The sequence below is a fragment of the Primulina huaijiensis genome, chromosome 8 (genome assembly GCF_012295235.1).
Source record: "Primulina huaijiensis isolate GDHJ02 chromosome 8, ASM1229523v2, whole genome shotgun sequence".
NCBI lineage: Eukaryota > Viridiplantae > Streptophyta > Magnoliopsida > Lamiales > Gesneriaceae > Primulina > Primulina huaijiensis.
In genome coordinates, this window is record NC_133313.1 from 19129955 (window position 1) to 19145694 (window position 15740).

Here is a 15740-nt window from a genome sequence, read left to right on the forward strand (position 1 = left end):
AGATGTTTTTGTCTTTTCCATTTCTTGACTTGGATCTACCGCGCCATCGGTTGGAACTCCTTTCACCACTCCTGCATCTTCCTCTGTTATCAAGATTTAGAGCAGATCTCGATGATGTTGCTTCACCCGAGTCTTTCCTGCGAACTTCTTCAGCAAGGATTTGATCTCTAACATCATTGAGTTGTAGTTTTCCTTTTCCAACAGAGTTGCTAACCGCNCAGTCTCACCACAGCTCCAGCACTTCATATTCTTTTCAAAGATGTTTTTGTCTTTTCCATTTCTTGACTTGGATCTACCGCGCCATCGGTTGGAACTCCTTTCACCACTCCTGCCTCTTCCTCTGTTATCAAGATTTAGAGCAGATCTCGATGATGTTGCTTCACCCGAGTCTTTCCTGCGAACTTCTTCAGCTAGGATTTGATCTCTAACATCATTGAGTTGTAGTTTTCCTTTTCCAACAGAGTTGCTAACCGCTGCCCGCATCGGTTCCCAATTTTCTGGTAAAGACGCCAGAAGAATAAGTGCCCGAATCTCATCATCAAATTTGATGTCCACCGATGTCAGCTGGGAGACAATCGTGTTGAATTCATTTATGTGTTTTGCCACCGAAGCACCTTCTCCCATCTTCAAGTTGAATAACTTCTTCATGAGATGTACTTTGTTGTTTGCTGATGGCTTCTCGTACATGTCTGACAGAATGGTCATCATTTCAGCGGTGGTTTTGGCCTCCGCCACGTTATGCGCCACGTTCTTTGTTAGGGTCAATCGTATGACACCTAAAACCTGTCGGTCAAGGAGCTCCCAATCATCATCCTCCATCTTTTCCGGTTTCTTTCCTGATAGAGGTTGATGGAGCTTCTTACTGTACAGATAATCTCTTATCTGTAACCGCCAGAACGAAAAATCTGTTCCATCGAACTTGTTGATTCCTGGTCCCGATCCATCATCTCCGGCCATCACTTCTCTAGCCTTAGCAAAAAATCTAAAAAATCTTTTCTGATGTGGAAGATCAGACAAAGCTGCAACCACAGAGCATACTCAGAATTCTTAAGAATTTTCACAACAAGGCTCTGATACCAGTTGTTGGGGAATTACACCCCCGAAGCGATGCCGATCACGATGATAATATAGTACCCAAAACTTGCGGAATAAAATAACCAACAAGAACACAAAGATTTACGTGGTTCACCCAATATAGGCTACGTCCACGGAGCACTGCAACTTTTATAACTGGGAGAAATATTACAACAAGTGTATACACCAATACACTCAATATTTCTCACACTCCCAACCGAGTATACCGAGAAAATAATTTCTCTAACTCACACAAGAGAATTCCCGCACTCAAGAAAAAAATACACTCTTTTTTTCTATGACTCTCTTTTTATCAAAGCTAAAAAAACTTTTGATTTTGGGATACAATAACTGAAGGAATTGAGCTCTATTTATAACTAATTCCCTCCAGCAATTTCTGTAAACTTTCCGATGTGGGATGTTGTTATTTTTAATATTTTAATTTATGTGAGCCCCACCCACATTTATTAAAATCTCACCTAACAAGCCCTCTCGGTAAAGAATACGAGTCTGGTATAGATGAAGAATTGCAAATTACGGTTACAACTGATGATAGTACTAGACAGAATCAGTTGAGAAGTTCTTTCGAAAAACAATTCTCATTTGCATTGAGAGATGTACAAAGGACTGTTGAGACTCGACCCCAATGGAGCGGCGGAGTTCTTGATTTTTGGGATGACATTTCTTTAGCTTACTTATCATTATTCTGTAGTTTCTGTGTGTTTGGATGGAACATGGAGAGACTCGGGTTTGGCAACATGTATGTTCACATTGCAATTTTCTTCTGTTCTGCTTGGCTCCCTTTTGGATTTTCAATCTTGCAAATGCAGCCATTAACATGGATAACGAGACAGTAAGAGCCGCCTTAGGCGTCACGGGAATTTTCCTTTGTATATTTGGGTTACTCTATGGTGGATTTTGGAGAATTCAGATGAGAAAAAGATTCAATCTTCCTCCATACAATTCTAGCTGTGGTAATCCAGCAGCCGCAGATTGTGCTCCCTGGCTTTTTTGTTGTTGGTGCACTCTAGCTCAAGAAGTGAGAACCGGGAACTCTTATGATGTTGTAGAGAACAAGTTTTGCAGGAAACATGTCGACGCGCTGCCTATCTCCCCGTTACCTCGCGAGGATGGAGAATTTGAGTTCAGGTCTGGACAGAATTCCCCGTTTTGGAACAGCCCTTCTCCTCCATCGCATGCCAATTCGAAGGCGATCTACAATAGTCCAGGGAGGAATCTTTCTTTAATAGCAGAAGAAAGTAGCTCACAAGGTAAAGATGAAACCATGATTCCTTCTGGCCCTTCGATTATACGGAGAGACGACATTTATTACAAATTTTTTTGAAATGCCTCTTTGATACGTAGCATGTGGATACAAAAGAAACTAGTTGTGCTGGTGTTAGATTGTCGAGCGTATTCTTAATATATCGTTGTATATGCATTGGTGTTTATTTTACCTTTGCTTTTACCAGTAAATAATTATTTGGATATCAAAGAAATAAAATACATCTATACCGAGCATGCCCAGGTGAAGTATAATCTTGACTCAAATACATTAAAACGAGAATCATGTGGATATATAGATAAGACATCAATAGAAGCCGTAACACCCTCGAACAACTTTGAATAACGACCACACAAAATAAACTGTACAAGACATGCTAAGTACTCTGGTCTTCGTGATTCAGGAGGTGCAATGGCCCATGATACTAGGACCTCACCTCAGCTGCGGGTCGAGGTGCAAGCAGTGAGGACAACAAACATGTTGGACGCGCTCTGAACATTAGAATTAGTTGTGCAAGCAAAAAAACGACAGAATTAAGAGCGCACCACATTTTGCATCCAGTAAATTTCAATTCCTTACATCCGATCAACCATGGTCCGTGTATGAAGGACCCTAATAAGTACATGATACAGTAAAAGAGTGCAGGGAGACTATTATCGATGAACACAAAATCTTTGTGCTGGAATAACAAGCATCATCCTCAGTAGATATAAAACAAATGACGACAAGAGCTTCTTCCTCTACTTACAGCAAGAGTCCGACTACAGCACAGCAACCCTAGAAAACAATAGCTCTAGAAGAGAACCTTACTATTAAGAACTATATGTGACAGCTTACAAATTTCTTGATCCCTTTACTTGGCTTCCGGTCCATGAGAACTACCGTGTGCTACATTTGAGCTTCTTTTGACATCAGATCTGGTTGTGGCACCCGTGTCAGGTTTATCTTGCTTATTTACTCCACGTGTATCGGTCGGACCAGATTTTGAAGATGGAATGCTGCGGCTAACTCCAAGATTGGCTTCGGTTTGTGCTGGGTGCATACCATTGATGGCTCCAGTGTATGCTTGTGTGGAATGCAGGTGGGGAGGTGGTTGTGGCAATTGCTGCCGCAGATCTTGCATTGGGTGTGGTGAATTAAATGGTGCTCGTGTGGGGAAAATACCTGCTTGCTGAGCCATGGCTGCAGCTTGAGGATGTGGCATGTAAAATGTGCCCTGTTGCATAGCAGGATGCGGAGTCATCTGCACAAGCCAGAGTATAAATTAGAGAGAGGTCTATAATGCCATAAGTAAATTTGGATCGAACAGACTAGATACCGGAGGAGGCATTGCTGATGTCTGAGGTTGTGCATCAGCAATTGCGGCCAAATACATTAAATTCTTTTGAAGTTGAGCCTGATACCTGATCATCAAGATAATATTGAATCAAAAGTTGTTCCGATGTTAAAAATATAAGCACTCGGTTGTCAAAAAACCAAGAAGCAATAGCAAATTTGTCGGGCATACAACTCCTCTAAGGAGTTTCATTTAAGAAAGCCATACAGAAGCATAATGCCAGTTCTAACAGCCATGTGCACACAAAAGAATTTTCAGATGCACAAACAAATGCAGAGAAAGAATGAAAGTTTCATATCCAACATAAGACAGTTCAATTGTGATCACTAAGATTCTAACCATACAGCAGAAAACAAGAAGCCAATGCAATGCTTGATGATGAAAATTGCAGAAAAGAAAATGCGTAAATACACTTGCCGTCCATGAATGCAAAGACAAACAGAAAAAGATAACACGCTTACTGGGCACACTCGGCAAGTTTGCCAAGATTTTGATTGTCCAATATCGCCAATATCAACTTCTTGTTCTCATCAAGGTACTGCATCAACAGTTGGCAACATCGCATGTCAAAATGCAAATCATGAAAAATTTTCACAACAGAAAGTTAAAGTATGATGAAACATATTTCATATGAGTCTATCCATATTTTATGGAACATTCACTAAAAACAAAATCAAGCACCAAGTTACTTTAATGACAATTTCACTACAAGTCCAAAGATCAGCCAGCCATCGAACAAGGCAACTTATTTCTATTAATCTTAACCGTGCCACCGCATTAATAGCTCCAAAAAGGTAAAATTCACTTCTAAAGTTAGAAGACTGTATTCAATGTATTACTTGATCAATTCGACTGTCAGATGTTCAGAGCCTTGATCTTTTAAATTTGACACAACGGAATCAAGTTTCCATTATTTTATCGATTCTTTCATTAGAAAATTATATCTTAGAAGTTGCTGTATTAGAAAACTTTGGAAAGAGATTAATCATCACTATACAAATGAACATTTAACAATAGTTAGTTGGACAATTACTAGTTACAGACGATATTAACTTACTATGAGATACTAAGAAAGATTAGAAAATGCTTTTTGCTCTTGCAAGGAACAAACTATTGGAAATCTAAACTACCTACAGTCATAATTAACAAAAGTGTGTGTTTTCCCACCAAAACCAAAAGGTCACCAATGCATAAAAATGACTAATTTAGATCTTTGCAATGGCCCTAAAAAATTTCAACGGAAAATGAGAAATACCTTCTGAATCTGTTCGGTGGTGATATTGGTAGGGGGAAATGACTGCATGACTGGAAATATTGGACCTGGTTGCTGCATCTCTACAGCTTTCCTGCTTAATTAAATGCAGTACCCTTATATTTCACAATAATGAAAACCAAAAAAAAACTTCCGTGCACAAGGTAGAAATATCAACACCGTTTATATTCATCAGATGTGACAATATACTGTATGTTATTTTGAAACACTGAGGTGTAATATCGTAACTTCAGATCTAATAGTCATCATTGACTCAAACACGTGAGGTTCACGCTTGATTCACATAGAAAAAGAAAAAAGGAAAATGGTGGTCATTGAATCCAATTCGACGGTAATGCCCTCAGAGATGGATGGTAATTCTCTCGGGGTAGGTTGAACTCTACTGACTATGGTCAAAGTAAAATCGCAGGCCATATTAGATATAGAGTCTTTTTCTTTTAAATTGACACTTATCCATGAGTTATCTGTAACAGAGAAATAATCTGACTGATTACAGATTTCTAAAATATTGCTTGCTATAACTTCTCATGTCGCAAAATCATAATAAAAATTAATACAAATTTCTAACAAAAACATCACGGGATAAACTACTTGAGAGCCAATTCAAAAAAAAAATTCGCTTTGTCGAGGGGGGGAACATAATAGTTCTCCCGGTTTCCCCGTGACAGTTGCGTTCTTCAAATGCAAGAAGAAAAATAAAAGGTAACAAAACCAGCAAAAATACATATAAAAATAACTTCTCATAAACACAACAAAAACTGCACAAAATAAATCCCAATCGACCAATCAAAATTCAAATCCCTAAATTGAACACCAGAATAAAAACTCCTGAACTCAGAAACCCTAACTCCAGAACCCGAAAATTACTCACATAATGGATGAAAGATTCAAACTTTCCGGCACACCCAAGTAAGAAAAGTGAAGTGCAGCTGCCGAACAAGGTTTGGTGAAGTGGTAAGTTGGTCTTGGCTATGCTGGACTAAAGCTGAGGGATGAGGAGAATGAGAGAGAGAGAGTTCGGAGTGATGGGCGTGAATGGCGAAGCGCGCCGTGCTGGTGGCAGACGACGACCGGAGAGGCTGAGGCTGAGGCGGTGCCGGAAGTATTAGACAACGTGAGCGGTAGGAAAAATAATATACCAGTCGTTCGACTTCCTGATCAATTTTCAACTGAAATTTTAAAATGGGAAGATACGAAAACTTCATTCCGTATTCATTTTCAAGTATTACTTTAATTTAATTTTATAAAAATGGATCCAGAAGTCTACTGACAAAGTATGGCATATTAAATATAAGATACATAATTTAAAGATTAGATATGTTATGAGACAATCTCACGAATCTTATCTGTGAGACGAGTCAACTTTATCGATATTCACAATAAAAAGTAATACTCTTAGCATAAAAAGTAATATTTTTTCATGAATGACCCAAATAAGAAATCCGTTTCACAAAATACGACCTATGAGACCGTCTCACACAAGTTTTTGCCAATTTTAAAATATATATAGGGAAATTGATTATTCTAACCCATTTCAAAGCCATAATTTTAAAAATAGTCTTCTTTACTAAAAATTTTACATTATGTTTTACATAATTGAAATATCTTATATTGCCCTTTTTTATTCTAAATTATTTGTTCCAATTCTTTATTGTCTATTTATCAGAAAAATAAATAAATAAGGAGGCAGATTCATGTCAATTGCCATGGACCTCATTCCCCTTCTCCGTCATTTCTCTACATTTCTGTTCATTATTTCAAGTAAGTTAATTTAATATCATTTTTCAATCAATGTTCTCAATTTTTATGCACTTTTAAACTTGCGTCATTCAATATTTGATAAGTAATTGAAATCTAATCTTAAGAATATTTAACTCAACATCGGAGACGGTTCGACCATAACCCTGTGACATTCCATCAATTCCTAATAATTAGATTCTAGAACTCGGGTTTATGTGATAAGTTTGTATGGCTTACAAGAACTCAGCAAAAGAATTATTTCAACAATCAGCAAGAACACATAAATATACATATTTTGATACATACAAATTAAAAAAATTCAAACATATTTCAACTTCAAAATATTCTTGTTGGAGTCAAAATATCGCGAATTTTTCACTTATTAATACATATAAATAAAAGAATTCACACATATTTCAAAAAAATCTCACATATTTCAACTTAAAAAAATTTGCATATTTCAATTGCAATAAATAGCAAATCATCCATTTATTTCAACTTAAAAATATTCTTAATTAAAAAAATTTTAAAATTATGAAAAAATCATGACAATAATCAAGTCAAATTTTTTTAAAAAAATTAAAATCAAAATTATAAAATTTTATTGGAGTCAATATATTTAATAATTTGAGAGAAACAAAACTCTTTTGCCATATATATATATGCATATATATTATTATTATTATTATTATTATTATTATTATTATTATAAACAAAAAATTAATCATTATTTGTGTAAAAAAAATTAGGTGAAAAAAAAACATGAAAATTCATTCATATTTGAAAAACTAGAATGAAATTCATACACTTTTGCCAAAACTCCTAACGCATGTAATTGATGAGAGAAGAAAATAGATTGAGAGAGAAATTGAAGGTGAGTATGGTTTAAATGATATATTTGTAATTTGATATAATAAAAAGATTATTTTGATAAATTAACTTAATTGAAGGCTAAAATTGATTATATTACTTTGGTTGAGAATATTTAAGAAAATCTCCATAATATATATGATAACAGAAATCCGATTATTAATTTCGTGAAAATATTTAATGTGCAAAATATGAACAAGATCGACATATATTTTTTGAGTAGATCTCTTGTGAGACGGTCTCACAAATCATTATCTGTGAGACGGGTCAACTTTACCAATATTCAATATAAAAAATAATACTCTTAGCATAAAAAGTAATATTTTTCATAGATGACCCAAATAAGAGATCTGTCTCACAAAATACGACCCGTGAGACCGTCTCACACAAGTTTTTGACATATTTTTTTTTACTGTAATATCCTTCTTCATTACGTGTGTGTTTTTTTTAATAAATATTATATTTACTGGTTGTTGAGAAACTATCGGCACCCACAATTTGATCTCAATTCACATTAGCAACTATTTTTTATAAATAAATTTCGTTGTGATCACATTTTCTTTTCATGTCTAAAATACTATAATTTAATTTTAAAATTATCATCATTTAAATATTTGTTGAATTAAATTATTGTTTAAAATTTTTGGACATGGTACAAAAACAAAGAGAGACAGAAGTTGCTTAGCCCCCAAGCAAGCAAAACCGTGGACTTAGTCAAACTCAATCAACTTTTCCACCAAGACAAAACGTGTGGCTTCGGGAAGCTTCACTCGACATAATCGCCACGTCTAAGAAAATTTTCGGCCCCTCATTCTATAAATATCCCATTCTCTTTAGCGTAGTGAAGGTTTACTTCACTTCAACCTCAATCGAACATTGCGATAGCTCAAAAAATTGCAGAAAAGGGAAATCGGGTTTCAGTCCAACGGAGGGCAATCTTGCTCGTGTGTGTTGAAAGGTACGCTGATTAGATCCCAGTATATTGTATTTTTCGGATTTTTGTCAGCTTTTCTGGCATTTCTTTTGTTTGGGTGAATTTACTCTGTTTAGATACTGCTTGTGATTGTTTGGATTTTAAGTGATTGCGCGTAGTTATTTTCCAGTTTCATCGTTCATTTCATCAAGAAATTTTAAATTTTTTGGGTGATTTTGGCATTCCAAATTCATAAATCAACCGCTGGGATTGCTATGGAGTCCTTTTAGTTTCGGGGGTAAGATGGGAATGGTTTTCATTTTTCTTGATTTTAGGTTGAGTTTTCATACACTGACACTCATATACTCAGTGGAATATCTCTTGTTTTTGTGTGTGTGAAGAAGAACGGAATATCTTTTTAATTGCTAAGATTTGTGATTTCCCTTTCCTTTAGGTTATAGGAATCGACCCTTTCGAGTTACATATATACATACATATACTTGATGATTTTTTAGAATTTATTGAAATATTGATTGACGTGGAAAAGATACGTCTCTTCATATTCGTTAAACCTTGTCATAAATGCATATTTCAGTGTGTATGTCAACGGTTTCGTGTTATGAAATTCACTCATTTATCTGCCTTGATTTCTTCATGGTTATTCTGTAGGCTTTTAATTTCACTCTTCTGTAGATTGCGATAATATATTATAGAAATTGTGAAAGTTATATTTTTATAGCTGAATTTTTCTTCTTTTTGGTGCACAGAAACAAATACGAGTCCATCAAATCAAATTTCTGGCCCAGTCTCTCGACCTATGGATTTCACGAAGCAAAAGAAATCAAGAAGCAGGAAGGACACATCCAAAAGTGTAGCTGAGACTCTTGCTAAATGGAAGGAATACAATGATAAACTTGACTCTCTTGAAACAAGCGCTAAGCCGGTGCGTAAAGCTCCTGCCAAGGGATCAAAGAAAGGGTGTATGAGAGGTAAAGGTGGTCCTCAAAACAATCGTTGCCATTACAGAGGCGTCAGGCAAAGGACATGGGGAAAGTGGGTGGCAGAGATTAGGGAGCCACATCGTGGAAGCAGGCTGTGGTTGGGAACTTTTAGTACATCGAAAGAAGCTGCTCTGGCTTATGATGAAGCTGCATTGGCTATGTACGGCCCTTGTGCTCGCTTTAACTTTCTGGCTCACAAAAATGACGGACAGGAGTTATCTCCGTCTCCCATGGGTTCAGCTTCCGGCCATGAAAGTTGTGTCATCTCTGAGTGGTGTGAGGCAAGCACGGAAGTGGCAGCGCTGTTGGAGGAAGTAGAGGAAGAAGAACCAAATCAAGAATCAGTAAGAGAGGGAGGAACGGACGAATTTTTTGAAGCTGACAAGCCTCTTGCCCATTTGGACTCTGTCCCTAGCTATGCTTCAGGGCCTTGGATTGAAAATGGATCTCAGACTGAGCTTGTTGCAAATGACAATGTCCACCACGAAGATTCGTCACACCAGTTGCAGTATTGTTTTGAGACCAAATGGCATTGTGGTTCGCCTAACATGCAGCATGAAACTTGTTATGGATTGGATTTCTTGGGAACAGGTAGACAGGAGGATTGTAACTTCATGTTGACCGATCTGCTTTTGGATTTGGACTCGGATTTGGTGATATGAAGTGCGTTGCAGTCATTCTTAGTTAAAAGGCATAAGATATGTAGTAGTAGGAATTGAGAAAAGATTTCAGCGATCGATATACAGATGTTTTACCAATTCTGGAGATGCACCTACTGTTACATTTTGCATCATTTTGTCCAAACTGACATTTCCCTTTCTTGAGGGATAAAGATTTCATTTTCTCTAGCATTAAGCTAATTTTATACTGAGGTTAAGAATAGCAACCGAATGTAACGATCCAACATTTTCTCTGTTGGAAAGAATCAAAATTTGAAAAGATCAAAGTGATTGGAAATGCTTTGAAGGGCCAAGAAAAAGGCTAACATATAACAAAGAACGGTTGAAATTCAATAATGGAGAAATTAGTGAGTAACTAAATAATGTGTTCCAAGGAAGTCGGATGCATATAAAAGTTCAGTACGTGAGATTCTTAGTGGTTCGACTTTGTACAATTTGTTTTTAAATTCTTTTACAAGTAGATTTAGGAATCAGGCATCCGAATTCATTCCAAACTTCACGAATACATAAAGCTCATTCTATATACATGTGACCTCCATTCACAATATGACAAGAAAAAGTGTTAATTGAGAGGAGAAATTAAATTAGTGAATTTGGAATGTGAGTAGATGAGTCATCTCGAGCCCTTATATATGTTCTTCCATATGATTTTGTTTTCTTTATTTTGCCGATATATCATTTACATTTGAATATAAAATTGAGTTAACTTTATCCCCTCCTTATTTAGCTTCATAAAATGGGCAAAAACTTGAGGAACATTTCGAAGTCTCACTTCCTCACGATCTGAGCTTACAATATGAGTTGAAGTGTCGAATCAAAGCGTCAACTCAAAGAAGAATTCGAGTATTTGTAATGAGGTATGATTATTAAATCTCGTTTAAATATAGATTTGAAAGAATATTTTATTTCTAATTAATTTTTGTTTTTTATTTAAATTTAAAAATAATAGTTTTGTATTTCTAGATTAATTTGACTTGATCTAATAATAAGATTTATTTCTAGACTTGGTTGACCTAATCTAATCTTGGTATTTATCTCCTATGATTTGTTTTTGGTATTTATCCATAAGATATAATATCTTATATTTGAATAGAGTTTTATTTCTAATGAAGNCTGATTGGTGTTGAAGACACGTGAAGAACAACACTGACGCAGAGTGATATCGAAGAGTGTTTTTCTATTATTTGTTTTAAGCAACTTCGGTTTATGCATCTAGTTTTTAGTTTGGTTTATTTTGATGCATTTTAATTCCTTGATGTGTCAAAGAATTTGGTTTTGTTATTTTCACTATTATTGTCTTGTGTAAAAGATTAACATATTTTTCTAGTGAATTTTTGTCATGAGGCGTTGCACAAGTAGTCGTACTTGTGCATAATTTAAATCTGATCTCTATTTATAAAGTTATATGTGTGGGTCAATAATTAATTTCCACGGCATGTTGTGTGCTCGTGTTGACAACACCAGAACACAACACTAACTTCTGATACACACAATATATTAATTTCTTGTACGTTTATGATCAACAGTCATTTCAAGATTCATGGTCGTGTTGCTTATGAACTAAGAATTGTTCTGAGGTATGATTATTAAATCTCGTTTAAATATAGATTCATGGTCGTGTTGCTTTGGAACTAAGGATTTTTTTAAATGAATTTTATGGAATTTTAGTTGAATTTAAATAGTTATGAGATTGTTGTATGACAAAATTTAAATTTAATATTCAGCTTATTTTTATGAGTAGGTATTTTCAGGATTTTCTTAAGGAATTGTATTGTTGATAATTTCGTGGTTGTTGTGCGTCGAGGTCAATTATTTTCACGATGTTTGGTAGAGACTGATGATCACATGTTTGATTTATTTGCTAATTGTTAATTTAAATGATTTTTTTTATGTTTAGTCACATATTATCAGTTGCTAATCGATGTGCAAAATAAAATAAAATAAAATATTTTTTCGTCCACATGTATTTTTATTTTAATTACACACATCGATAACACTGATATATCATATTGAGTTTATTTGTCATTGATATCCGTTTATATTTCGGTTGAGATTCGTTATATGATAATATATTGTGTCTTTGATATTTTTGGACACGCTCGATTCGGTCCGACTTTGATAGTTGTTGTCATTGAGAGTGGAATCATATCTTAGACACGATCCACCAAGGCATGGACTAGCTCGAGCATTTTATGTACGATTATTGATTATTGATCATTTGACTCATGATATCATTCTATGACATGTTTCGTGATTTCTTGATGTCTTGTTGTCTTGTACGGGGTTATGACCACCGAGAAGGAGTTGTCATGTTTTTGTGTTTGAACATGATAGGTGGTACATGTAGTTCGACTTCAAGTACTCAAGATGAAGCATCAGGAAACATCAGAGCTTCTTGATAGGAAACATCAAAGCTTATTGAGAGGAGTTCAGTTGTATTTTTGTTTTTTTCGTGGTGTCCTCTCTCAGATAACATATGTATATATTATGGAGTTGTAATTTTATCGGAGTATGCCCTGAGTAGCTGCGTGATGTGTTTGGAGTATTCTAAGGATCATATTATGTTATCATCGAGCATTATCGGTTCTATGATATTTTCGTTTGTTTATGTTGTGATTGTGTCTAGCCGAAACTTGTTTATGTGCTTGAGTTGTTGATGGTGCTTGTATGATTTATTTTGAGTATTTGAATTTGCTGATATACGAGAATATTATACCGAAATTTTTATATGTCTAAAAAAGCAAATTTTCCGCCATATATTGATTAATCATGATTAATAATCACGAATAAGATAACTTGCCTTCTCACTATTGAAAAAGGGCACATATTATGCACAAATTTAGGGAACATTTACATATGAATTGGACCAAAATACAGATGAACAAAAGCAAATTCACAAAAGTTTGAATGCAACTTCCCAACTTGATCAATAACTTGGATGGTACCTTATCCTCACTTTANTATTAATTAATACAATGTGCCCCATTAATGAATTCATCAATATATTATTACATACTAATCAGGGATTTGTTTGCTTTGTGCCATTTGATTTTCCACATTTTTGCAAATATATTATAAATTATTTAATAATATCTATAAATTTGATCAAACATGTAACAAATATTGATTATATATTATATACTTGGGTAATATTAAATAATTAAACTAGGTTGACAGTTGAGGAATAAAGTCAAAATTTACAACCTTAACAAGTTGACAAGTTGTATATATAATAAATTAAACCATTTTTAATATTTTATTTCTCAAAAATTACAGCCTCAACAAGTTGGCAAATTGTATATAATAAATGAAAACCATTTTAATATTTTATTCATCTGGCTTGGGAAAATTCCCGTCTTCGCGTGCTAGTCCACTTGCTTCGTCTCGAAGTTCTCTAATTTTATTTTCTTTTTTTTTTCCTGAGAAATTAAATTCGCGTTTTTATTTAAAATTGTTATATAATTGATTATGATAAAAGAAATTTGTGTTTAGATGTAATCATAAAAAAATTATCTAAAATACTTACATGTCATTATAAACTAGTAAAATAAAAATATCTACTCCAATATCTCAATGTTATAAGTATCTAACATCGATAAATTAAACTAAATAAATAGCTATTTATAAACTCAAGAATTCGTCGAAGTGACGACTTAGAAAATGACTACCATTGGAAAAGTGAATGAAAGTCGTCTATAGTGGGCAGCCACAGACGTCGGTTTCTCAAGAGGTTAGCAATATTACAAATGTTCGACATCGATATATCAAGCTTAAAAGTATAGTGATGTATGAACTTAAGAAAGTTATTACATCCGACAAACTTTGTAAGATAGTAATCGTCTTTATTTTATATCCTCACACCCAAATCATGTTAATTATCTCAAAACACAAACATTATAAAATTGTATCCACGTTTCTGATTTCTCGGGTTTCTTTCAAAAGTGTGAATATCTAAGTATGATTTTTACATAAAAATAAAATAAACGTATGTTTAATCCATGAAAAGCCTACAATCTCGTGCATGTTTTCCACGAATCCGCGCGCTGTTGGAAAGCCATTATTTCGCTTGGTGACATTATTTGTTAGAAAAAATCATGAGATATATTTTTTAAAAAAATGAAGGTAAGCATGAAATATATTAAAAAAAATCATTAAAAAAAGGTTATCATAAAGTTTCACAACTTCTACTCAGGTCCTCTTCGGTACATGCAACCATTCTTGTATGGTCTCGTAGTAAACGAATCGAGTCAGTTCGTGAATTTTTTTTGAGATGTCTCCATAAATATTTGATTTGTATTCGAATTTATCGAACTCGAGCCAAACTTGAACATGTTTGAACTTTTTTTTAAGCCGAACTCGAATTGAAATTATTTCGTTTGATAGTTCTCGAGCCTTATTATTTTATTTATATATTAAATATATATATTTCGAGTTTTCGAAACTTTATTATCTAAACAATAGTTTGAATAGCTCATGAATAGGTTCAAAAATTTCAAGCCAAACTCAAACTCAAACTTCCTTTCGGAGAGAACTCGAGTCAAAAAATAAAAAAAAATCGAGATTCGAATCGAGCTCGAACAAACCTTCCGGACATATGCATATTGTCTAAATACAATTAACCCCGATTTGGTCCTTTAGACATTACAAAAAAGGATTCCTAATCAATTTATGCTAGCTAAGTACTGATAAATATAAAGGAAATTCTCAAGTTGATAAATTTAAATCATAGCCAGTTTTGTTTCCAAATGCAATGGCTCGATCTAGTCGCCCAATCTTAAACATTGCCAAATTGGAATAAAAAAAAAATCAAAAGCAGATGTAAAACCAGCAACAGTAGTAGCTCATACAAGGCCAAAAATAGGCTCGATTAATCAAAAAATATATATATTTTCCTCCACGGAACTAAGACTATTTGAATCTAACCAATTCAAAGTTCTCATAGCCACAAGAAAATTTGTCTTTTAGTTATAATTTTAATTCTTTCATATTCTCAAATTTCAGTTTATTTTTCATTAGAGCTAAAGAAACTTTTAAGTATAAACAAAAAATACATCATATTTTATTTCTCGAATTGCCCTCACGAACATGTTTTTTCAAAATTTTCATTGCAATTTATTTTCAATATCATATCCATCAGATTTGTATTATGACATCTCAGTAATTTCTACAATTATGGAATGACATTTGTTTTAATATAAATTAAATTAATTAGAAAATACTGTACACACACGTATCGCATGCACGAGTACACTAATATGTATAGATACCACATTAGAACTGTAGGTAGCAAAATAATTTTAATCAATTTTTATTTTCCATTTTTAAAATATTAATAATAACTATAAAAAAATACTATATATTTATATATTTGTTTATGGAAGGATAAACGAAGTGCCCGGTGGATCACGTAATTTTAGGCTACTTCGAGGGGCAGTTTCGAATTCACCGAGTCCAAAAGTATCTTGTTTGCCAACTTGCTCTATCATCTGCTCGCTCCTTTCGTAAGCTCTGAGATTAAATCCAAAATACTACAACTTGACAAAGATTTTAATTTCAAACTTTAATTAA

At 34.1% G+C, this 15740-nt stretch overlaps 2 protein-coding genes and 1 pseudogene across 3 annotated transcripts; 2 read left to right on the forward strand and 1 right to left on the reverse strand.

The window, feature by feature from the left end:
* The window catches only part of LOC140982774 (uncharacterized), a 5574-nt pseudogene extending 3039 nt beyond the window's left edge, over positions 1-2535 (forward strand).
* A 477-nt stretch (positions 2536-3012) lies between these two features.
* LOC140982773 (GRF1-interacting factor 3-like) lies at positions 3013-6176 on the reverse strand. 2 transcript variants are annotated; one of them, XM_073449465.1, is made up of 5 exons: positions 5840-6176; positions 4951-5044; positions 4157-4233; positions 3678-3762; positions 3013-3602 (listed from the first exon to the last, which is right to left on the reverse strand). In XM_073449465.1, the coding sequence occupies exons 2-5, from the start codon at positions 5026-5028 to the stop codon at positions 3213-3215; spliced, it is 630 nt and encodes a 209-aa protein (XP_073305566.1). In that variant the 5' UTR covers positions 5029-5044; positions 5840-6176; the 3' UTR covers positions 3013-3212. The 2 variants fall into 2 exon arrangements, with proteins under 2 accessions (XP_073305566.1, XP_073305565.1); XM_073449464.1 differs by having other exon boundaries at positions 4951-5041; positions 5840-6175.
* A 2139-nt stretch (positions 6177-8315) lies between these two features.
* LOC140982441 (uncharacterized) lies at positions 8316-10475 on the forward strand. Its single transcript, XM_073448944.1, has 2 exons — positions 8316-8536; positions 9259-10475. The coding sequence occupies exon 2, from the start codon at positions 9309-9311 to the stop codon at positions 10152-10154; it is 846 nt and encodes a 281-aa protein (XP_073305045.1). The 5' UTR covers positions 8316-8536; positions 9259-9308; the 3' UTR covers positions 10155-10475.
* Positions 10476-15740: the final 5265 nt, after the last annotated feature.

Bases quoted from the DNA above. Each gene is read 5' to 3' on its own strand.
- LOC140982441 (XM_073448944.1), top strand. From the start codon at position 9,309: ATGGATTTCACGAAGCAAAAGAAATCAAGAAGCAGGAAGGACACATCC.
- LOC140982773 (XM_073449464.1), bottom strand. The intron at 4,234-4,950 runs GTATTTCTCATT...CTGTTGATGCAG, and splicing joins CCACCGAACAGATTCAGAAG to TACCTTGATGAGAACAAGAA. The intron at 3,603-3,677 runs GTATCTAGTCTG...TGGCTTGTGCAG, and splicing joins CATCAGCAATGCCTCCTCCG to ATGACTCCGCATCCTGCTAT.